The sequence below is a fragment of the Schistocerca gregaria genome, chromosome 4 (genome assembly GCF_023897955.1).
Source record: "Schistocerca gregaria isolate iqSchGreg1 chromosome 4, iqSchGreg1.2, whole genome shotgun sequence".
NCBI lineage: Eukaryota > Metazoa > Arthropoda > Insecta > Orthoptera > Acrididae > Schistocerca > Schistocerca gregaria.
The window spans coordinates 287,610,596-287,636,923 of NC_064923.1; the positions used below are offsets into that span (position 1 = coordinate 287,610,596).

Consider the following 26,328-nt stretch of genomic DNA (forward strand, 5'->3'; position numbering starts at 1 on the left):
ATTGAAGTAAATGCATGAAGCAGCTGTGTGGAGCCCACTGCAACTATCAGGGATTTGCTTGTGCCAACTGTATTATATATTTGCATAGTGTAAGAAAGATGGGTCTTGTTGCAGTAACATTGAGTAAAATGTTTTGTGAGCTCCCAGCTGTGTCTAGGGGTTAAAATGCCACGAGTGTAGACGAAGTGCTCCTTGCCCATAATCAGGTGAAATTATTATTGTTGATGGATTGTTTTTATGCTCTTGTATACTGAGGTGACAAAAGTGGTGGGATGCCTCCTAATATCATGTTGGACTTCCTTTTGCCTGCTGTAATACAGAAACTTGATGTGGCATGGACTCAACAAGACTGAAATAATGAGTCGTGCTGCCTTCTATTGTCATCCATAATTGTGAAAGTTTTGCCAGTGCAGGATTTTGCACACGAACTGACGTCTTGATTATGTCCCACAAATGTTCACTGGGATTCATGTCGGGTGATGTGGGTGGTCAAATCATTCACTCGAATTCTCCAGAATATTTTTCAAACCAGTTGTGAACAGTTGTGGCCCAGTGACATGGCACATTGTAATCTGTGAAAATTTCATCGTCGCTTGGGAATGTGGAGTCCATATTGCTGCAGATTGTCTCCAAGCAGCCAAACAACCATTTCCAGTCAGTGATCAGTTCAGGTGGAACAGAGGATCCAGTGTATTCCAGGTAAATACAGCCCACGCCATTACGGAGTCACCACCATCCCGCACAGTGGTTTGTTGACAACTTGAGTCCATGGCTTCATGGGGTCTGTGCCACACTTAAACCCTACCATCAGCTCTTGCCAATTAAAATCAGGAGTGCTCTGACCAGGCTGCCATTTTTGTTTTCGGGGTTCAGTGTATATGGTCATCAGCCCAGGGGAAGCGCTGCAGGCGATATCTGCTGTTTGCAAAGGCACTCAAGTTGGTTGTCTACTGCCATAGCGCGTTAATGCCAAATATCGCTGCCCTGTCCTAACAGATATTTTCATCATGCATCCCATATCGATTTCAGTGGTTGTTTCATGCAGTTTTGCTTGTCTGTTACCACTGACAACTCTCTGCAAATGCCATTGCTCTTGGTCGTTACGTGAAGGCTGTCTATCTGTATTGTCCGTGGTGAGAGATAATAGCTGAAATTTGGCATTCTACTCACTCTCTTGACACTGTGGATCTTGGAACATACAGTTCGCTAATGATTCCCTAAATGGAATGACCCATGTGTCTGGCACCAACTACCATTCCGCGTTCTGAGTCTGTTAATTCCCATTGTGCAACCATAATCACATTGGAGATCTTTTCATATGGATCACTTTAGTGAAAATGACAGTTCTGCCAGTGCCCTGCCCTTTTATACCTTGAGTAAGTGATACTACTGCCATATGTATTTGTGCATATTTCTACCCCGTGACCTTTGTCACCTCAGTGTATACTCTAGTTGTCAACTGAGACATCATTGGTGGTAGTGGTAATGCCTTACATGGGCATCTGTTGACTCCCCATTCAAAGAAAAATATTAATATTACTGAGCTGCTCAAAGAATTAAATTAAGTGTTTTTGCTCTTCGTGTAATTGTTAGTATTGAAAAATCATCAACCTTGTAATGTATTTTGCTTATTTCCACTCAGTTATGTCTTTTGGAATAATGTACTGTGGTAACTTGTCACTTAGAAAGAAAGGGTTGATCGCTCAAAAGCCAGCTGTAATAATATGTGGTGTTAACCTGCAGTCGTCTTGAATTTTTTTTCTTTTTTTGTATATGCATCCCAAGATGAATTGGAATTACCTTGAGGTTTTCATATATACAACAACGAAATTTGTCATAACCCCCCACAATTTTAGAAGTTTAGTGGTATCAACCTTCATTACTTATTATTAAAGGTACCATCAGTAGCTCAGAAATAAGTTCAGTATGCATTAACAAAAAATTTTGATCATTTTGTCGATAACGTAAACTGTCTGTGACATAGTGAAGTCAGTCTTAAATGTAGCCTAAAATCATTTCTACTGGTCAACTTCTTTTTTTCCATTTTAACTTAGAAGTGGTAGAAAAAGAAAGAAGATTAATTTTAACAGTAGTTGCATCAAAAGGATTGAAGGAAAAAAGTAGTTTAGTAATGTTTAAATTTAGGCTCAGTTGTAGACAGCTGTGTCTGTTAAGTATCGCCAGCATTTTTAATTTCAATGACTTCTCGAACTGCACTGTCCAAGAAGCCATGAGTGTGAGCTCAACACAGGTGTCATCAGATTTGGTTCAGTGGCTGTCCTCCAGAACATGTTCATCTAAAGCAGATTTGTCAGTGGAGCATAGGTGATAAAATATCTTGGAAGATAAGTGATGAGGTACTGGCAGAAGTAAAGCTGTGTGGGTGAGCTTTTGAGCCGTGCCTGGATAGCTTAATCAGTAGAGCACTTGATTGTAAAATGGCAAAGGACCTAGGTTCAAGTTCCAGCCCAGCACACAGCATTAATCAGCCTGAAGTTACAAACCAGTGCACACACTTTTACAGAGTGAAAGTTCATTGTCCATTAAATTAAAATACTGATAAAACACTAAAATTTTACCCAAATTTTGCATTCTAACTGAAACATCAAAATGAAAGTAGTTGTTTCTGATAGATTTAACTGTGCTGTTTTAAATGGTGTCAAATATTATAAAATCAACGGTGTCAATTTTTATATAGGAGAGCATCAGATATAGGCTGAATAGGACACTTTTTGTATTTTTGTATCTTTAGAGGTGGATAGCACAGCAAATACTTTTGTAAGGAAATTCTTGAGTCACAAATTTAGTGACAGGCAGTCCAAAGGATAATGATCATATTTACAATGCCTTTTACTCGCAACCTTTTCTTTGATAAATATGGGAAAAATTTGATGTAAGAAAATTTTGCAGCAAGTTTGAAGAGAGTTCATGCCATGGGCATGGCTTTGTAATTCTCATTTATTTTAGTTTATTGTTCTTTGCAAGAAATCGCATCAGAACTGCAAAGTTGCAGGAGTTGAGCCCCATTAGGTCCGGCTACCCAAACTTTTTTTAGTTACATAGGAAGTGCCATTATTAAAAACAACTCTAGTATCTACAGGTTGCAGATGGATCTGAAACTTGATAGATGTTCATTCATGTTCCTTAGGTACAGTATGTACAATTTTCAACAAAATTGATGATGATTGAGCTGTGACCTCTCAGACACTTGACGTGGAATGACACTTTTTGACAGACAGAATTCCAAACATAAACCTGTTTCTGGTTTATGTTGCACAAGCTGATAGATGAAGAGGAAAAGAAGATGTTATGAACAATTTCACAGCAAATAATCCTGTTGTACCCAGTTCAGTCCAACATTAAAGCAGCAATTAGGAGAATGACTTGTTTCTTTCCCATAGCAATAAAAATTACTTGAAAATGCCAAGGATCAGGACGGCATTGACCACCTCTCTCACTGGATATGGCATTGCACACAAGAAAAGTTTTTCTGCTAGTCCCAAGGAATCACCCTACTGTCATTATGGTTCCCATTTGACAGTGGTTCACATTTTGCTGACTTTCTCAATCTAGCTGCCATGCAACAGACTCTTAATTGTCCTGACTTGCTACCCTTGGTGTTAGGAGACGATACGTTAGCAGCTGACTTAGTTGTTCATTTTATTCATGAAGGGTGGTTTTTACCACTCTCTTGAAGAGATGAGCTCTTAACCTTATTGGCCCATTGAGAGGTTGGCAGAACACTCTGCTGCTTCTCCTGCCAGATCAGACTGCAGCTGTCTGGGCTGAGTGGTCCACCCTACCTGCTCTTACACTCTTACTCCCCCTCTCTTGCATGGCCTGTTCAACTTGTTCTTTTGTGTAACTATGGTTCTCTTGACCTGTCCATGTTGCTAGTCTTTCCTAGTCAATTTCTGAGTGGGGTACCTGTGGTAAGTGGTGGGGGATGTATGTCCTCTCACTGCACTCGGGGGTTTGCGGGGCTTCTGATCGCTCCCTAGATGGGTTGCCTCGCCTGCCTTTCTACCTATGTCTCCCTCGCCTCTTTTTTTTTATTCCTTATCTAGCCTTTGTCGACCTTAGGTAGGCCCTGAGGTTTTCTTCCCCATGGTTTTGTGCAGTAGGCCATCTCTGATGGACAGTCATGGAGACCTATCTGTCAGGGGCAGGGGGGGGGGGGGGGGGGGGGGGGGGGAAGGACTGATGACCTAATAGTTTGGTCCCTTTAATCACTCATCTAACCAACCAGCCAGCCACCAACCATATACAGATTTTATATGGTTTGCTTGACTTTCGTTGATGTATACCTTCAATCATTCCACATCCTGTAGATTCTCCTTTTAAATGGGGTCTCTAGTGGGCGATTTAATGAATAAATAACAATTGGTACAAAATATTCACAGTGAATGGCAAGAATTGCACATGGCTTGAGAGGGATGTTGATGCATGTGCTATCCATGTGTGTTAATCAAGGCTCCGTTTAGCATACTTGTTCGCCATCTTGTATTGTACTTTGCATCTTCTGTATCTGCGTACACCTGTTTTTCCAACCCATCCCCCTCCCCTTCACCTTCCCCCTCCCACTCTACCTCCCCTCCCCTTTCTGCCCCAGATGTGGGTGTGACAGCAGTCTAAGAACATTAACTGCTGTTTATTTTGAAATTTTTTACTGGTTTTATCCAAATCTTGTTGACCACAGTAAGCTTCTGTTAAAATGTACTTTATCATCACCATTAAGTTTGATGAATAGCTGTAAAAAGAGCAATAAACTGGACTGATTATCAAAATAGCATCATCAAACTAAATTATTTTTTGTGTTTGTATATCACTAGAATATGAAACATATATGACTGTTTTAAATATTTTTGTATTTTGTTAAGAATTAACTAGTTTTCTCTGTTACAGTTGTTACCGAAAGAAATGCATTGGCTCTGTCTCGAAGTCCATATTGTGTTAATCTTTTTTATTCATTACAGTCTGCTTCAAATATTTACCTGGTAGGTATTGAGAAATGTTTTGTGCAGTTAGATATATCAGACTCTATTATTTGCTCTTATGCTTATTATGACTGTTGAATAATTTATGAATACCTGTATATAAAATATATTTTGGTTTAATAATATTTGGGTCATTCCTTCTCAAATCAACTAACAGTGTGAACCTTGATATCTCAGAATTGGATGATTCTTTTTTTCTTTTTTTTCCTCTAGGTAATGTACCCACTAACGCTAGTTCAAAATTTGAAATTTCAAATTTTTCTGACCTTTGGTTTTTGTGTTTTGAGGGTTTAACAATAAAAAATAAACCTCCATTTTTGATCAATCGATGATTGTTTTAAAATGCTGTAGCTCAAAAACTATACAACCTAGATAGCTCGAACTTCCACCATTGTTTTCCTCTATAAATTCCCTTCAATTTGATATGTTACATGGGTATGTTACCTAGATTTGAAAATTTTGAACTATTCCAAAAAAACATTTTTTGAAATTTCCAAAATATGTACCCTCGGTTTTTTAAAATTTATTTATAAAAATTGTATGTGTTGTCCAGTCTGTCTACATGCATGCAAAATTTCAAGATGGGATGTCAATGGGTTCTTATATAAAATATTTTACTACCGTAATACACACTAGTGAGGTGAAAAGCAGACTATTTCTACGCTATGAATACTAAGGTAGGCCTATGTAATTCTAACAGACTTAAATTATTATACTAGGCTTTTTATGCAACATTACCCTCTTATTGTTTGTTAATTAACTAAATGATATTTTAATGTGAGAATAAAATATATAAAAAAATAATAACTTAAGAATCTTAAGAGTTTGTACGACATTCACTTTTTATTAATAAAAAACGTGAGATTTTCATATAGGGTCAAGGCTCTAGTTTTGGCCACTACCGCACTTATGGCCACCTTGATGTAACGGGGAAGCCTACACTTCATCCTTTCACCATATATTATAAATGGGAGGGAAAACTAAAACATCTGCAGTATATCTTCATATCAGATTGCCTGAAACATAATGCAGTCGCTTTCTATGTATTCCAGAAAAAACTGCTAGAAATCATAAACCAAAACTTGCCTTTTGCACTTAAAAAGATTACTTACTTTTCTGATGGCAGCACTGCACAATATAAAAATAAGAAAAACTTCCTTAATTTGTGTTTACGTAAAACTGGTTTTGAAGTTGAGACAGAGTGGGATTTCTTTGCAACATCCCATGGCAAGAGCACATGCGATGGCCTTGGCGGAACTGTTACACAGCTAGCTGCTAAAGCCAGCTTACAAAGGCCATATGACCAACAAATCTTAACACCCAAATCACTTCGTGCATTTGCCATGGAAAACATAAAAAACATCGACTTTGAATATTGCACAACAGAGGACTATGAACTGACCAAAGAATACTTACTTCCTCGGTTTAGTGACTCAGAAGCGATTGTGGGAACACAAAAGTTTCACTCATATAAACCCTGCACAGAGAGTCAAATTCCTGTCAAGCCTTATCATTTTAGTCTGGATGAGTCTCTTGAATATGTGACAACACTGAACCAAATAACACCGTCACATATGGAAAATATTACTGCTGGTTTTGTGACAGTAGCATATGACGACTCTTGGTGGCTAGGGCGCATTGAAGAAAAATACAATGACATGTACCGAATAAATTTTTTGCACCCAAAGGGTTCAGCCCAGTCTTTTTACTATCCACAACCAAGAGATATATTAGATGTCCCAGGAAATACGCTTTTACAAACAGCGAATCCAACAACAGCTACGGGAAGAACCTACACTTTAAGTGCTAAAGAAATGAAGTTGTCTTTCTTTGGAAAAATATCTTAAAAGACCATAAAAGAAGCACGTTTAAATTATGTTACACCTACCCCCACTAAACACTAAGTTGTATAGATACCATGTGTATTAACTTTGTAAATACCAATTGGTATTAGAAATACAGTTCTATCCATGCAGATATCAACAAGTTAATCTTTTTCCCAAGTGAAATTACTTATATGCCAATTTCTGATATAAGAAACTTGTTGGAAATGATTACAAATAACACTGGAAAACCAAGAAAAAGATAATCTCTGCCATTTACAACTAAGGATGAAGGTGAGTGGCTTTATTCAAAATTTTAACTTGTAGCATATATATTATCAGTTAAAATGTGTTCACTTCCTTCTGATGCATAGTTAAAAGTATCATGAACATTAAATTAAAACAACACTATATCATTTAATGAATTAACAAACAAAAAGAGGGTTATGTTGCATAAAAGGCTAATAAAATAATGTGTTTGTTAGAATCACATAGTCCTGCCTTAGTATTCATAGCCTAGAAATAGTCTGCTTTTCACCTCACTAGTGTGTATTGCAGTAGTAAAATATTATTTTATACAAGAACCCATTGAGAGCCCATCTTGAAATTTTGCATGCATGTAGTCAGACTGGACAACACATATAATTTTTATAAAGAAATCCGAGGGTACATATTTTGGAAGGTTAAAAACATGTTTTTTTTTGGAATAGTTTAAAATTTTCAGATTTAGGTTGCACAGTCATGTTACATATCAAATTGAAGGGAATTTATAGAGGAAAACAATATTGCAATTTTGAGCTCTCTAGGTTGTATAGTATTTGAGCTACAGTATTTTAAAACAATCATCGATTGATCAAAAACGGAGGTTTTTATTTTTTTATTTTTAAACCCTTGAAACTCAAAAACCAAAGTTCAGAAAAATTTTAAATCCCAAATTTAAACTAGTGTTAGTGGATATATTACCTGAAAAAAAAAAAAAAAAAAAAAAAAATCATCCAGATCTGAGAGGTCATGATTCAAATCATGCAGTACAGTTGGTTGATTTGATATGGAATGACCCATTTGTGCTATGACTTCCTAAATAAAAATTTATCCTTTGAATAAAAGTAGTTGGTTAGAAATAAAACATTTATATGTTGCTTCCTTTTTCCATAAACAATTTCAACATTGAATGCATAAATGAACTCTGTCTTCCATTTGCACAATCGTCCAAACACAGAAAATGTAAATTTGACATTCTTACATCTCTGTGATCTCCATTTGTGATGCCTTGCCATCATCCTCATCCTCATCCTCATCCTCATCCTCCTCCTCCTCCTCCTTCGATGATACATTTCACATGTCTGGCATGTCAAAGGACTTACAATCGTTCTCCATGTCCATTTCCTCCTTCACAAAGGAACACTGTAATATATGGCAGTCAGCATTAATAACACGCAAATGTGATAGCATAACCCTACTAACGGATATAACTAACACTCTGTATGTTGTTAGACTGGGCGTATTCTTTACATTAACTATAACCAGCTCACCTTTAACAATACACTTTAAGGTTGTTGTGTGTGGCTAACCCACTCGAATTCCTCAAATAAAATTACATTGTGGACCTGACTATTATATCCTCCAAAATGAAATTCACTACAGTAAGGTGTAAAGACCATTTTGGCAACGAGGCAAAACTTTCTCAGTTAATGCACTTTTTGCAATATTGCTGTCACCAAATAGATATAACTGGTCTTGCCATACCTTTGTGGACCGAAGGGCGAAATTATACCACACTTAATAACTTGACCTGTCCAACTGCTGTTCCATAAGTGACACTCTTTTAGCTGGTGTACCTTAGTGACCTTCTGCTGGAATGCTTGATGATAATTCTCAATGACTGTAATCCTTTGCCAATTAATAACTAGAAATGGGTCTGTATACTCCAGCATTTAAAAGGAAATTAAAAGAATTTCTTAATGGCAACTCCTCCTACTCATTAGATGAATTTTTGGATATAGTAAGTGGGTAATTTCACAACAACAACTACAACAACAACAACAAAAAAGTGTGTCATGCAGTATTTTGTCTAATGTAATATCTTGTATAGACACCTTTTATTAACCTGACACATTCCACATCATTATGAAGTGTCGTATTCATGATCCATGGAACAAGTACTAATCTAATCTAATCAACACCTTTGTGCCTTTAGCCCACATTTGTATGCTAACATCAAAAGATAAGGATGACTCATTACAATTTGTTATAGGTAATGTCACTTTTAGTTACTTATAACAAAGCAGTCTTAAAGAGTATGACACTTGTGTACATTAAATACACCATTAATAGATCAAAATATAAACTCTAAACCACTTCTAACATATCTCCATTTCTCACTACCATGATTGTGAGAAAGGGTGCTGATGAACACGCTGTTTAGTGTCCCAACAGTTTTAAAACCATCGATCCATCCAAGAAAAAATAATCATTTTGCTTTCCTATTTAAAAATTTTATTTGGTTGTGCACTTGGTATTCTCTTATATGCAGTAGTTTGCACTGGATGTTGATGTACATCAGTGTTTGAAACAGATAATGAACCAATTGTAAATAGCCATGTTAATGGTATATTAGCATTGTGTAGTTAAAAAGTTGTTATATATACTGATTTAATCTGAAATTTTGTTTGATAAGAAAAAATTATTGGCGGATGTGCTTCTGTGTTAAATAAGGTTGTCCTGCAAAAGTGCTACCAGTATGTTTCAACCAGGAAGTTTGAACTACTTATCCTCCTCCATTTGGGGAGGAACAAACAAACATTGCTGCAGCATCCAAAATAAACTTAACTTCACAATTGTTGCATCTAAAACTCTTTTTGTACAATGTATTTAACTTATTTTAGTATTTCCCTTTAGATTTCCATGCATGAAAAATAGGCAGAGGTACAAATAAGACATCTAAAATGTGTTATGTTGTGACATTGAAGGTAATGGAGTACATGGTCGGAGGTGATTTAAAATCGCTACTGATGGTGTACGGATACTTCGACGAAGCAATGGCAGCATTTTATGCAGCAGAAATCACGCTTGCTTTGGAATACTTACATGCACACAAGATAGTTCATAGAGATTTGAAACCTGACAATGTTCTACTTTGTCAGAGAGGACACATTAAACTTACAGATTTTGGTTTGAGCAGAATTTCTCTCCGAAGAGGTAAGTTTAGTTATCTACTTTACCATATTTCTTATTATAGTATATTTGCGCGGGACTATTAAACTAGCAAATAAATTAAATGCAAGAAAGTGAATCACAAAAAAGAAGGCAGAATGAAATCGGGAGAGTGAGAGGATGGATAAGGCACTGATTTGAATTTGCCTTGTGTATTAAGATTGTGAGCACTCAGGGTAATGAAGGCTAACTCTGCCATAGAAAATCACATATAATAGTGGTTGATATGCAGTTGAGTGAGTGAGAATTGATATTTAATTACTTCCTTAAATTTTACTTTAATGCTTTTCTGAACTTCAGTCTAATTTTTGAACATCTTCCATTACAATATATTTCAAGTCATAACTTAACTGAGTATTGTTTCTCTGTGACAGCAGCAGCACTAGCACTGTTAATTCTTATGCAGGAGTTCAGAACATTCATGAAAATATTAGGAGTCTGTTAATGTCAGTTGGCACCACCACACTTCTCCCCATAGCCAATGCCCATTGTAATTTAAACACACCATGCTTGTTTATACATTAAAACATAGATAAACTAAAATTTACATGTGTATTAAAAAGTGAGTAAACCTCTGTCAGCATACAGATTGTCCTCTTACTATACTGACAAGCATATAAACGTATCTGGGATGTAGCTTTGTTTGGAATTGAAACGTGGACAGATAAGAGTAGGATGAAAGCTGTAGAAACGAAGTGTTCAGATAAAGAGTTTTGTGGCACAACTTGTCTAGAAGGAATAGATTGATGGGACACAACCCTGAGGCATCAAGGAATGATTAATGGAGTAATGGTGGGAAATATGGTGTGCAAAAATTGCCGCAAGATACCAAGGCTTGAGTGGAGTAAGCAAGTTAAAGTAGATACGGGGTACAGTAGTCGTGCAGAGGTGAAGAAGCCTGTAAAGCTTGGGTAGCTGTGTCGAACCAGCCTTCAGACTGGTGATAACATTAACAACCCAAAAATGCAAGAACATTTTACAAATTGTAGTACTTTGTTGTCTTAGCAATAACATTTTGGTGTAAAGGATCTGAAAGGACTTACTGTACAAAAACAGTGAACATATCATGCAGATTTGATTGTTGATCAGTCTCTTGAAGCCTGTTCAATGACCATGCAACTGTCGGTCCGGTCCGGTCCGGTCCGGTCCGGTCCGGGTCAGCAAAGAAAGGTTTATTGTATCAGCAGCTATTTTATGAGGTGAGAATGAGAACCAGCATTGCATTTGCGTAAAAAATCGTGCTAAACTGCCAAAAAACCAAACTTCAGCTAGACAATGTTTCCAGCCAATGGTCATTATTCTGCAGTGACATTTCCATATGGATTTGGAGTACTTCTCTGCTATGAAGCCACTGTGCTATCTGTTAATTTATTAGAACTAGTCCCTCTTGAGAAATCTGTTCCCAGGTTTGATCAGTCATTTAAAAAGAAATATAATTTTCGGGTATTGTCCCAGGTGATTACATTTCAAAGAGAAAAAGAGAAACTACATTCAGTCAACAGAGAAGTCAGTTGTCCATGAATGAACTGCAAAGACCATAGTGTGTGATTATAATTATTGTGCAGTCAAAGTTTGTTCTGGTGAAGGGGACGTAATGTTCCTCACTTAGCACTGGTTCAAGCTAGCTTCCCCTCCTGTGCGGCCATCAGGTCAGCAGATGTTGTGCAGCTGTTGCTGTCCCCATCAGTAACAAATAGTGCATGGTGTCAGTTGTCAGTTGCTTCCCATTTGTTGTTTCCCATTGTGAAGTGTGTTGTTTTTGAGCATTGGACTGTTCTGCATTTGTCGGTTCTTGTTGTGAACTAGTGTTTCTGTATCAGCGTTGTTCTTGTGGTGGTGGTGTATTGTGTCTCAGTAGGAGGTTTACCACAGAAGAGGTTGTGGCTTAGGACTTGTTTGCTGTCCTCAAGGTATCAATGTTGGGAAAGGAAATTTCATCTGCATCCAAGGAGACTGATTTGTGTGAATACTTTGAGCTGAAGAACAAATGATGGGTTTTTGAATTTGGAAGTTTCAAGACTAATGGACAGAAATGCCATAAGCATACAGTGTGAATGTTTGGAAGGGAAGTTCAGAATGATGAATCAGTATCAGGTCATTGTTTCCTGGAAACAATGGCAAGAAAGGAAGTTGTGACAGATGTGTAACCAAGATTGATGCATTCTAGCTGGATGCATTCTGCAGAAATGAGTACGGTTATTATCAACCCAATGAGTACCTTACATCAGATATGTTTATTTTTAGCTTCTCTTCAAAAATGTGTGTGTGAGCTTGGTTTTCAGCGTGAAAAATTTCTTCCAGAAAAGTGACATTATGGCCTGGTGTTGCCAGTACAGGTTTGCGATGGGCAGCATTTTGTTTGGAGGCATCCTGTTGCTTGACGAGACGTGGGTTAATGCCTGACTTAACCAAATCATTGAGAGACAAGGATGGTAGGACAATTGTCCATCCTGCTGGCTTGCCCCTGCTTTCATTCCAAACTGTCTTTTTGCTGCAACTTTCCGGGAAGAAAAGTCACTATTGGGAAGAAATTATCATCACAATTAATGGAATTGTTTTCTGATTTTCCACTCCAAAATATTGTCCTGATTTAAGCAATAGCTGTGGACCTTTCACCGTATCACTTCATTCTCTCAGATAAAGAATTTAGTATTGTTGTGAAATAGGGGAGAAAGTGTTACAGATTAGTGATTTGGGGTAGGATATATCAAAAACAATGGTGTTTTTAGTTATTATAAGATCTTTTCATGACATTTTGATCACCAACTCCTCCGAATGCCTAAATATTTTGTTGACTCTCTCCTGCATAGGGAGAAATGACATCGTAATAAAATAAGTAAGAGCTCACATGAAAAGGTTTTTTCGAACATTCTGTTTGAGGGTGGAACAATTGAGAAATAGTCTGGAAGTGGTTGTATGAACCCTCTAGCAAGCACTTAAATGTGGAGTGCCTCACAGTTGTGCAGATTTTAGATATAGAAAGCTCCAACAGTGCAATGGAGGCAAGTGGTTACTTTACTTTGGGCACATATTTCCTTCCAACATAAAAAAAAAATAAAAAAAAATTGCAATCTGGCATGAATGAGAAATTCTCAGTGGAATTGGTAAAGCTTTGCAAATCAAATACACAACACTACCATATTGACAAGCTTGCCTTGGTTAAAGGACACAGGATTCGTCCCTACCATTCCCACTTCAGTCCAATTTTACTTATAAGTTACAACCAGGTGTAAATGTTGATGAAAGAAGTTATGTTACCTCACAAGTCTGGTTTCAAGTTCCGAAACTTACCAATATAGTGGTAGGAGAATTTCTGAAATATTGCTGCAAGGAAGAATTGTAGGTGTATGGTAATTTCTGTTGGCTCCAGCACCAACCATGCAGCTAGCCAAGCATATTAAGACAACTGCTTCTGAGTCAGAGAGATATGCCGACCCCGAATAGAATGTGCCCAGTGGATTGACAACGAGGGGTCAGTGTGCCGGCCAGGATGTGGTTCGTAGGTGGTTTCTACATAGTACATATAGTACATAGGCAGATTGGATACACTGCTTTAGTACCAGGTGGCAGGGTTAACAGGAGGCTGATGGCAGTTGTTTGGTCTCCGTTAACACTCATTCACCATCAGCAGCATCCAGCACAAGTTCCAGATTCAAGGAAGTGAACAGCAGTGATTTGTGCCTTTCTGTCACATCATTTAATAAATTATTGATTGATGTAAGTTTGGTATTTCACTCATTTATTAACATGCAGAAAATAGGTAGGGCACCAGGGCTCCCCCACCCTTGGTCCATTCATGACTACTAAAAGTTGTAAGTTATTTTAGTTGCACCATACTATATTTGTCACTCTTGAAAGAAAGTTGGAGCATGTTATCACCATATGGTTCACTTGCTGCATGTATACCATTTATCTAATCGTGGTAAACTGCTGCTTCAGATTTGACTCAGTTCGTTGTGTTGTATCTCACTATCTACATCTCTGTGATATTGATGGAAATACTAAGAAAATAACCTCATCATTTAATTTCATATTGATGCGCAAACAGTACTTAGGATGATGATGATGATGATGATGATCAGTGCAGGCCCTACAGCAGTGAAGCAGGCATTACGTTTTTACTCTTGTGTTGCACTCTACATTAGTTAATTTTTTTGTTGTGAAGTGAAAAATGAAGCAATATCTAGTGTGTTGTGAGAATTTCTTACAACTTACAGAATGAATTTTCATGAGATATTTCATCATTTGTGACATGTCTCAGTTTTGCAGTCATCACAAGGCCTTGTTGTCACAAAAGATTGTTAGTCAAATGATGTGAATTTTACACAATTGACTAATTTTTACAGAGCATTCGGGATTATAGGAAGTCAGCTCAATCAGCTCAAAACTGTGTTAATGGTAGATTCAATCTAAGTGAAAAATCAGATCACTTCCTGTTGATGTCAAATTGTGGTTGAATATGCAAACGATAATTTTCTCTCTCTGGCCAAGTATATACTGTGATGAATATCTGTGAAAAATTAGAACTGTGTGCTGGACCGGTACTTGAATCTTGATCCGAGCTTTTTGTGGGCAATACTGTACCAGTTGTACAAATAAGGCAGTGTTTCCTAATGTTTGAGAGACCGTTACCCCCGAGTGCAATCATATGTTAGCTATTAGCCCCTTTTCCCATCTCCTACGCCACCGTCATCATTAGTGCCTAACTAAACTCCAGAATGAAAAGAAATTTTCTTTGAACACTTTGATTTTTAAAATGGTGAAAGGTAAATTATATTTAGTTTAACAAGTGTTTCATTAAACTACACAAGCTCTACTTACAGCTCCTTCTCAGAAAAGAAAGCTAACAATCCACATTGAGGGTAAACATGAGTTACAGAAAATACTTGCTTCAACCACTCCCTGTACACCCATTTAGAATCAACTAAATTAAAACTTGTACAGCGTACTTAGGCTTACTGTTTGTAAATCACTGGATTTCTGAAGTCCTTACTTCTGAACTGTGAGAAATTGGAAGACTTTAAGCTCCCAATGCTTTATATGTTACCATTGCCACTAAATAATAATAATAATAATAATAATAATATAATAATAATAATAATAATAATTTGTAGGCCCTACAGCAGTATAGCAACATTACATAGTTGCTCTTATATTGTGCTCTCAATTAGTTCATTTACTGTTATGAAGTGAATAATGAAGCAGTTTTAGTCTATTGCGGGAACTTCTTACAACTTGGAAAAGGCATTTTCATGAGATATTTCATGATATGTGATGCGTTTCAATTTACCATGATAGATGCTAGGTAAAAAGTGCAAAGTATGTGTGTGGAAGATGTTCATACATTCAACATTATAGGAAAAGATAGATTGCTACTTACCATAAAGATTACATGTTAAGTTGCAGACAGGCACAATTAAGACACACTTGCACGTAATCTTTCGGCCATAGCCTTCATCAGAAAAAGCGAGAGGAACACATACCATTCATTCACACAAGCAAGCACACCTCAGGCACACATGACTGCTAATTCCCGGAGTTAGTAGTCATGTGTGCATGAGATGTGCTTGCTTTTGTGAATGAATGGTGTATGTTCCTCTTTCTTTTTCTGATGAAGTTTGTGGCCAAAAGTTTATGTGAAAGTGTCTTTTAATTGTGCCTGTCTGCTACTTATAGTGTCATCTATGTGGTAAGTAGCAATCTATCTTTACCTGCATTGTTGATATTTGAACCTATAGTTTCCGTTATTTGTTCATAGATTCATAGATACGAACACTCTGTGAAAAAAATAAGGGGAAATCTTAAAACTATAATTACAAAAGTGTTCAGAAGGGGACATGGTGGTTGCGAAAACAACACAAAGGAGTTTGTCATAAAGTTTCGTGACTAGATGAATGTCATTTTTTTGACAACTAAACACAAACTTGAGCTTGTGGCAGTGGAGACAAGGAGGGGGTGAAGTTAAAAAAAAAAAAAAAAACTGAATTACATTGTGGATTAAAATGCAGTCTAGCCCTTCATTGATCTTCCAGATAAAAACCTATGGCTCATGCTTGAGGAAGTCAGCGAAGCAGTACTGCAAAGTGGCCTTTGAATTACTATTTGATATTACTCTCATAAATGCTCATACTTCGTATGTTCAAATCACAAGGCAAAAATGGTTATCATTGCTTTCATTGACAATGTTCAGGAGACAACTATGAAAGGGAATCACAAACTGTTTGAAGCCGCTGTGAGACGATGACGTAAGAGCTGTTAGTAGAAACTCTCCAAAGCAGGCGAGCGAAAGCATGCTATCAAACATAGCAAACAGGTGGCATTGAAATGCCAGATTTATCCTCAGAATTTTAATTTTATCGACTGTTCTTTTGCAATGCGCAAATGTGTAGCAATGAAAGTGTTTTATTTTAATTATTAAGGCAGTTATGTAACATGTAGTTGGAGTTCCTATTTGCCAATATCATCTTCCTCAAAAGTTTGAGTGTGCATCAAGAATGATGCCCATGGCCATATAAAACTTCTAGTGCATCTTAAGCTTAAAACGGTTCCTGTATGTCATATCTGACCACACTATATTTATCAGGTTAAAACCAATTTTTACAGTATGGTGATTGATCAGATAGACAAGCTTCAATTTTTTAAAAATAATATGAAAGAAAAAAGAAAAAAGTCGACATCAAAAAGAAAAATTTGCCAAAATGCTGCCAGCGGTCCAAGTGTGGCAAGTACATTGCACATGTGGATCTGGTACCACGTTGATGTTAATGATGTTTTTCAAGGAATTATTGTTCCCTGAAAATGAACTGCCTCTAAATTTTGAGAAAATACCCTGTGTTTAATTCTATACAACAAATAGTAACACCAACACATGGGCAGGAGACAATAAATAGGGTAGAATGCTCGAAATTTTTGGGTTGTGGAAGAAGCATATTACTGAGCTTTTCTAGCAGTTAAGTTCAGCTACTTTTGCTCTTTATATGATTGTTAGTCTTGGGAACAAACAAATCAACCTCCTTACATATTTTATCAATGAAAATAATCGATGTTTGGAAACGTAATAGGGTAGATAAAAAAATCTATTCACCAAGCAGTGGCAGGAGAACACACATACAAAAGGTATTTGTATGCAAGCTTTTGGAGCCAATGGGTCCTTCTTGTGGCAGAAGGGTTGAAGGGGATGGAACAGGGGCGAAGAAAAATGACTGGTGAGGTTCAGGAAAAGGAGTTCATGATTCACTACACAGCATAGCCTTTTCTTGATCATCTTTGAGCAGTTTAGTTGCAGATTTGAATCTCTGTCTTACTTATTACCCTGTCTTCGGGCTTTACTCTCTCAGGTTTTTAGATCTCGCCCAGTGCAGTCACCAACAGTCAGTCTTTCCTTTTCACCCCGTCTGGTAAGTCTCCCCTGACCCAGGGTTTTGGGTGACTTTTCCGATCTCTACCCCTTTTCCTAAACCTCATCAGACCTTTTCCTGTACCCCCTCTTACTTCCCCTTCAACCCATCTGCTGGGAGGAGGAGCCACTGGCTCTGAAAGCTTGCATATGTAATACCTTTTACATTTGTGTTCTCCTGCCACTGGTTGCTGAATAGATTTTTTTATCTGTCCTTACATATTTTGCATTTTTTCCACTCAGAGTTTTGAGGAATAATTTTGTGGTGCAACTCAAAACTTGCGAAGTGCGAATTACACAAAAGTGAGTAGTAAGAATAATAAGTGATGTTCACTTGTGATTATTATGTAGGCACCTCTCCAAGGAATAAGGCATTGTATCTGCACTGCCACAATACATATATTTGCTAATGCAACTCATCATAACTGATTCATCACAACTTGAGAAGAGCAGTGATGTCCATACCTACAGCAGCACTAGAGGAAAAAATTACATTTATTATCCATTACAGAAGCTGTCAGTAACTCAGAAAGAAGTTCAACATGCACCAGCAAAATTTTTTTGATCACTTGCCCAATGACATGATAGGTCTGATGGGTAGAAAAGCAAGTTTTAAATCTAACCTAGATATTTCTCCTGAACAACTTGTCCTGTTCAACAGGTGAATTTCTATTTAAAAAGTGGTAGCTGTGAAGTTGCATGAGTAGGACTAAAAAATTGTGTGTTCATTAATGTTAACCGTATCATGTTTATAGCCCATAAACATGTTTACATCCCATAAACTAAATGGTTCCATATTATTTTGATAAAAGGACTAGTCAGATGATCTATCGAACACGTAACTAACTAACTAGCACTGACTGCTGACGACAGTCACAAATGAGAAGTATTGAAATAGGCAACCCCCTGTATTTGAAAAGAATCTGAGCACTCTAAGTACATAGTGACCCAGACATTGACTGAATTACTGTTAGATTATATGTTGTACACACTGTGGAGTTAACTCTGATTTATATAAAAAAAAAAAAAAAAAACTGTAAAAGGACAGATATTGAATGAAAGGGAAAATTCACTTGAGGAAACTGTAAAATCATGAGACAGAATATCTGACCAGTGTTTACCTTCAGGAGGTGAAAGACCGTATTTAGTAATGTCAGTAGACACACAAACAAATGCAACAGACATTATTGTTTGTAAAACTTGAAAACATACATGCCTTTGCCTCCTTTTTTACACACTCACACACGCTGCCTTGTTTACATATTTTAAGTGCAAAGTTGGGGAGATAAGCATTGAGTAAGATAAGTGTTCAAATAGTTTTGTGTACAAATATGTAATTCTGAAATGATTGCTGTAACTTCACTGTTCCCAGTGGAGTGGAACTGAACCCTTCATCTTCCTTGTAGCTATGATAAAAACTGGTTTTATATTTGAGACAAGCTTTTTACTATTAGCACATGTGAGTACTGGTGTTGGAAGATATATTAATTAAAGAAAAAGATGTTTTGCATTTTTCGTTCTGTATGAGTGATGGTTACTACAGGAACTGTTTATTGAAATGTAGACATACAAAATGCTTGCATTAGTCCCAGGAAATTTGATTCCTTCAGAGAGGAACACCCATCACTTGTTTCATGCATTTCATTTATTTAAAACAGTTTTCCCATTGAGCAATGATATGCGTGATTGAAATTATTTTGTGCATAAAATATTCATTTGATTTGTTTTCAGATTTGGAAGTATCAGATCTACTGAAAGATTCTCCTGATAGTGTCAGCGTCACGACATTATCTAAGAGGACACCTGGCCAACTCCTTTCACTTACATCACGCCTTTCATTTGTAAGTTCCTGTTACATTGCTTTTGTGGGGTCAACGTTTCTCACTGAGACAGTTATTCAGCTATATGTATGTCATTACAGACATAAGCACGCAGTTTATCCCTGAACAGCAACAGGTGTCACTTCTAGATATTTCTGTCTTTTAACTGATGTGGCTGGTGGTGATGCTAAACAGTGTGCTTGTGTAAGATTGCATTTCCCCTCATCCTCACCCTCATCACCCTCACACTTTCCCTCTTACCCCCGCCAAAACTTCACCCAAACAACCCTTCCTACCCTTCCGTCGAAACCTCCTTTTCCTACCCTCTTCTCCAAAACCTGCTTCCTAATCTTCCCTCCAAAACTCCCTTAAACCCCCCCCCCCCCATCCTCCACCCACCCCCCTCACCCTGGTCTGCGGCACCCCTTCCTGGTCTGTGGCCCTCCCACCCCCCTGCCCCCGGTTTGTGCACGACATCCCCCAGTCCACCCCCCCCCCCTCCGCCCCCCCCCCCCCCTCATCCGCTCCGTTGCCTCCCCGCAGTCTGCTGCCGCCCCTCACCAGTTTACGGGATCCGCTACCTCCCCCCCCCCCCCCCCCCCCACTCCAGCCCCCACCGTGTGGCGACCCCACCCCACCACACACACACACACACACACACACACACACACACACACACACACACACACACACAAATAAGTAAATATATTATTTGATGAGAAATCATTCTGATGTTATGTTGTTTTTTTGTGAACATATGTTTCTTCATTTTAATTTCTCTAAAACATTAAGTTGCTTGTATTCAGTATGAAGTGATGGATGCAACTAGAAAGAATGTTTTCATTTCTAATAGAAAAAAACATCTAAAAGGTCATAGACCTTTGTGGGCATAGTAAATTTCTGAAAGATACTCCTGGTTAGTAGGCAGCAACATCATACCTGATTGAAAACACCTTTGCAGTAAGCACATGATGGATAACCATCCCAATTACACTAGACACAGTGAGAGGAGCAGCAAGTCACAGAAGTAGCTATCTCTGGATTCCCCAACATGAACCATTACAATTCCATCTCAAATTAAATCAAGTGAGGATTATGAGCTCCCTCCATCTCTACTCCCAACATGCAGTCAGATTAAAAATTTTATTTATGATCTTTTTAAGGAATTAAAGGGAAGGAGCAAAAATTGTATATTAATTTGCATGGTTCTAGTTGTAGGTGTATTACTTACACTGGTGAAAGCCACTTTCAATAGTGGCCAAAAAGTTGGTACACCATTTTGTAACATGACACAGCTTACAGTCCAGAACAATATTGTCAAAATAGAAAAAAGAAATCAAATTAAAATAAAATAAGTGTTTGTTGCTACATGTCAAAAGTTCAGGCCCTTAACTTGTTATTCTGGACTGCTTAAGCAGCTAACGTCTTTCTTGGATTGACTTTTCTTTGATTTAACTCATGTTTATTGCCCTCTCTTTTTCTTGTTTGTTCTTCCACTTCCCCTTGTAAATTTATTTTCTTTTCCTGTATCCTTGCTTTAAATTTTGAAAACTAAATTTGTGCTTTGGTGACTAGTTAGTAGTTTTGCCTTCCCTATTTAAAATATTATAATTGATGTGAACTTTGTATTTTTATTTTAAATAGATGTGATTTTTGCAGCAATACATACTTAAACTTATCCTTTCGTTTTGAATATTATATATGAAAATGATCATTGCATTGCACTGTAACACGTTTTTGCAGTCTTCTTGGTTGTAGTCATTCCAGTCAGTTGCTATCAATCATGGTATTACACTACAAACATTTCCAAGTCCATTTAAGAAAATTGCAGAAATCTTGACTTTTTGATGTCAGCAATATCTTGTATACTATCTCTTACACTATTATTCATACTGTTAATTCACTTTAATATTGTAGTTTATTTGTGTTATTTCCTTTGTTTTTAGGGTTCCGAGAAATATCACTACATGCGAGAAGAAACTGTATCAGCTCAGAAGACCTCTGAGTGTGGATCAGCACTTAGAGATTGCTCTAGTAAGAATCATATTACGTGTGTTGATTAAGTATGAAGCTGTGAAATATTACAATTGCTCTTGGTATGCCCATAGCAGAAAAATGACCATAACATAATGAATATACACGGAACCAATACCTTCTGGCCACAGCTGTTGAGACTGATGAACACATGGTGGTGTAGCAGGCAGATGATGTAGTAAGGTGATTATAATTAAGTTTAACTTTCAAACCACTGTAGAAATAACACCACTGCTCAGAATGATGTCAAATTGCAACAGAATATTATTAGAGAAGGGGAAAATGTATGGCAGTAGAAAAATAAATAGTTACAAACTTTAGCGATAGACGGTGCTATAAGCACCATAATTTAATAGTAGTCGACTACAAATTACAAATGAATCGTACAGAAATGCCTAAGGTGTACATTTGACATTAAACTGTACTAATCAGTGTGCAAATGTGTGCAGGTGTGATCCTGTTAGTTACATAAGCCCATCCACCACAGCAAGGTCATATTGCATCGGGTCAGAAAAATTGGTTTTTAATTGTCCTGAGGCCAAAATCTGAATAAAAACCATTAATCAAAATCAAATCGGATTATTAATTTCTTTTTCTCTGTGCAAAACATGTTCAATATGCTGGCCACCATTTTCTGCAACAAGTTGAAATCGAGAAACAGCATGTTCCACAACTGATCGAAGTGTTTCTGGAGTCACATTCAGAATGTGTTGTGCAATGTATGCCTTCAGTGCAGCTAAGTTTGCAATTGGAACACTTAACGCATCATCTTCTACATAGCCCCACAGCCAGAAGTCACACAGATTAAGATCAGGTGATCGGGACAGCCAGGCTGTAGGGAAATGGTGCTTAATAGCTGCTTAATTGGATTTTCAATGTGTGGAGGTGCGCATTCTTGCATAAAAATTACCCCATCTACACAACCACACTGTTGGAGAGCTGGAATTACGTGGTTTTGCAGTAGACTCTCATCGCACTTACCAGTGATGGTACAGGTAACAGGACGAGAAGCACCTGTCTCTTGGAAAACATTTGACCCTATGATAAATGATTGCGTAAATCTGCACCACACAGTGACATTTTCAGGATGAAGTTGTGCTGGTTGATTTGCAAGTGGATTTTCCATTGCCCAAATTCAACAGTTCTGTGTATTGACTTATCCTGTGAGATGGAAGTGGGTTTTGTCTGTCCACAAAATCTTCCACGGCCAGTCATTGTCCACTTCCATGAGAGCAAGAAATTCTAAATCAAAGGTCTCTCTTGCTGGCGGGTCAACAGGAAGCAACTTGTGCACATGGGTAATTTTGAATGGATAGCAAAGGATGTTTCATAGGATCTTACGCACCAAGCTCACAGGTATGTCCAACGTTTGGGCAATTCACATGTTTGCACACCACCTCTCATTTCCTCTTGCATTGCTGTGGCTACTGCTTCCACTGAGTCAAATCAATTCGTTTCCTCCCTCTACCAGGTTGCACACCAAAAGAATCGTTTTGAATAATTTTCTCCAGACCCACGGCAGTCATCAGACCAACGCCTTTTTTCAAACCCTTCAGTGTACAGAACTTCTGCAGAGTGACTTGTGCACAGTAATCATTCTTGTAATACAGCTTTGCAAGCAGAGTGCAATCCTTCATTGAGACAGTCACGGCAAATGTCACAGATGGTGAAGAAGGAAAAACTGTGTAACTGGTGTGTTTATACCAACTTCAATAGGTCGTGTGCATGGATTGGTTTTTTCATTTACATAGTTTGACACATACAGTGCCATCTATTGTTCAGTTATCACACTTTTTTTTCTCCTGCCATACATTTTCCCCTCTCTTTGATAATATTCTGTTGCAATTTGACGTCATTCTGATGTGTTTTGAAAGTTAAACTTTAATTACAATCACCCTGTATACAAGCAGAGCAGAGATGGAAGAATCATTCTAGCAACAATAAGAGGTTCTCTTGGACACAAGCGATTTTGACAAAGGGCAGATTGGTACGGCCTAACATGGGAATGAGTATCTAGGAAACAGCAAAGCTGGTCAGCTGTTTGTAAGTGGTCGAAGAACAATGATACCACAAATAGTCAAAAAGATGTTAGATGTCCATGCTTTAATCAAAGAACGTGGAGGTCAAAGACTTGCACAATCTGTAAAGTAGGATATGTTGCTACCTTTGGTAGATCTGATGAGTGAGCACAATGCTTGTGCAGGCATAAGTATCTCAGCTTGCTGTTCAGCCCATATTGCTGCAAATGTGATTTCACAGCTGACAACTCCCACATGTTCCCATGTTTAACCAACAGTGTTGTCATTTATGATTGCAGCAGGCATGGAATCGTAGAGCTCAGACCATGGATCAATGGAAATGTGCTGACTGGTGGAATGAATTATTTCTTGTTAAACTAGGTCAGTTATCATGTCTGGATGCACTGTCATCCAAGTAAATGGCAGCTTGAAACGTACAATGTGCCACAGTCACAGGCTAGTGGGCACAGTTTTATACTGTGGGTGATGTTGACCTGGGTTTCCATGAGACCTATGTTGGTAATCAAAGGCACAATTACAGCTGTGGACAGTGTGAACATTATTGCAGACCACATGCATCACTTCATGCTTGGTGCCTTACATAAGATGGAGTGCATGTTCCAGCAGAATAGCTGTGTGTTGTAAGTCCAGAAGCTTGGTACAATGGTTTGAGGAGCATTATTGTAAACTCATGGTGATGTCTTGCCCACTGAACTGGCTTGAGCTGAATCCAATGGAAAACATTTGGCAGCAGTTCCATGCCCACAAATTTCTATTCTGCAATTTAGAGGAATTTTGTAATGTTTTTGTAGAGATCTGGAGCCACATACTTCCATAAACCTACCAAGGACTTGTTGAATGCATGTCATGCAGAATTGATTCTCTGTTGTGTTCTGAAAGTGGACCAACATGCAGTTAAAGAGGTGGTCATCGTGTTTTAGCTTATCATTGTATTTTAAGTATACAAAAGAGCTTTGCATTCTAATCATACCACCATGAAAATAACATTAAAGGTTGATAAATAACTGTTCTCATTTTAAAACCACATCCTTCACCACTTGGAATACACTTTATCTGTGTTGTATATGACATACAGTTGAAATCTGTATATTTCAAAATGAATATACAGATTTTAAGGCTTTGTAGCTTTTATTATATTCAAATAAAAAATATAAATAATACATCAAATGAAAGAGCAGTTCAGAGTTTTTTTATATACCTGGAATATGCTCTATTCCATTTAATATGGAACAGCTGAGAATGCCTGAAGAATGTGTTGAACAAGTAAGAATCTTTCACACACAGTCCCAGGAAATCAGTTCAGAAGGCTAGTCATGAATTAGCAATTCAGTGGCATGTATGTGGAGACTTTTAAGGAGGCTCTTAAACTGTGTCATTACCATTTGCTCTTACAGACTACAGTTTAGATGCCAAGTTTGCAATTTAAATGTTGCTGCATGATGATGAAGACTTGTCGGATCAGTGAAGAACTGACATTTCACATAAGTGGAAACATGAAGACACACAACGTGTACATTTAGGGGTCAGCAGATCCGCATGAGGTGGTACAGTTGCAACAAGGCTTCCCTAAATTGATTGTCTTCTGTGCCATATCCTGAGAGAAAGTTTACCTGCCTTTATTTCTTGCTGAAGTAACTGTAACTGGTGTTTCTTAGTTTAATGCGTGAGAACTATGGCTGTTTCCTCAATTCGAAGAAGCTGAACCACATAACTTCATTTGGCAGCGAGATACTGCACTGCCTCACTGGCATCACTTCGTATGTGATTGCTTAACCGTTGCTGTACCTGATGGCTGTATTGTCTGCAAGAGGCCAGACGAGAGAGCTTGTTTGCATGACTTCCACATTCACATATGACCTGATACCATTCAATTTTTACCTTTGTGGGGTCATAAAGGATCAATCATATGTGCTTCCTCCACTACCAGCTGATATACTTGACTTTAAAAATGTTGTTGCAACAATTACTCCAGACACTCTGATCAAGGTTTGGGAAGAACTCGCCTATCAACTCTATGTGTGATGAATAGTGCTCACATCGAACACTTGTAAGAAAAACTTGATGTATTATTTATTATTGTAAGTTGAATGTAATAAATGCTACAATGTTGTTGTTGTTGTTGTTGTTGTGGTGGTCTTCAGTCCCGAGACTGGTTTGATGCAGCTCTCCATGCTACTCTATCCTGTGCAAGTTTCATCATCTCCCAGTACCTACTGCAACCTACATCCTTCTGAATCTGCTTAGTGTATTCATCTCTTGGTCTCCCTCTATGATTTTTACCCTCCACGCTGCCCTCCAATACTAAATTGGTGATCCCTTGATGCCTCAGAACATGTCCTACCAACCGATCCCTTCTTCTTGTCAAGTTGTGCCACAAACTCCTCTTCTCCCCAATTCTATTCAATACCTCCTCATTAGTTATGTGACCTACCCATCTAATCTTTAGCATTCTTGTGTAGCGCTACATTTCGAAAGCTTCTATTCTCTTTTTGTCCAAACTATTTATCGTCCACGTTTCACTCCCATACATGGCTACACTCCATACAAATACTTTCAGAAATGACTTCCTGACATTTAAAGCTATACTCGTTGTTAACAAATTTCTCTTCTTCAGAAACGCTTTCCTTGCCATTGCCAGTCTACACTTTATGTCCTCTCTACTTCGACCATCATCAGTTATTTTGCTCCCCAAGTAGCAAAATTCCTTTACTACTTTAAGTGTCTCATTTCCTAATCTAATTCCCTCAGCATCACCCAACTTAATTCGACTACATTCCATTATCCTCGTTTTCCTTTTGTTGATGTTCATCTTATACACTCCTCTCAAGATACTGTCCATTCCGATCAACTGCTCTTCCAAGTCCTTTGCTGTCTCTGACAGAATTACAATGTCATTGGCGAACCTCAAAGTTTTTATTTCTTCTCCAAGGATTTTAATACCTACTCCGAATTTTTCTTTTGTTTCCTTTACTGCTTGCTCAATATACAGATTGAATAACATCGGGA

General features: G+C 37.8%; 1 protein-coding gene across 3 annotated transcripts in view; it reads left to right on the forward strand.

Annotated features, from left to right (window-relative positions):
* LOC126268070 (serine/threonine-protein kinase greatwall) overlaps nucleotides 1–26,328 on the forward strand; it is a 119,690-nt gene that overhangs the window by 36,031 nt on the left and 57,331 nt on the right. For all 3 annotated transcript variants that reach the window (XM_049973506.1, XM_049973507.1, XM_049973508.1), the window contains exons 4-7: nucleotides 4,906–4,997; nucleotides 9,790–10,018; nucleotides 19,161–19,270; nucleotides 21,196–21,283. In XM_049973506.1, the coding sequence (XP_049829463.1) occupies nucleotides 4,906–4,997; nucleotides 9,790–10,018; nucleotides 19,161–19,270; nucleotides 21,196–21,283 (519 nt within the window). The remainder of the gene's footprint in view (nucleotides 1–4,905; nucleotides 4,998–9,789; nucleotides 10,019–19,160; nucleotides 19,271–21,195; nucleotides 21,284–26,328) is intronic.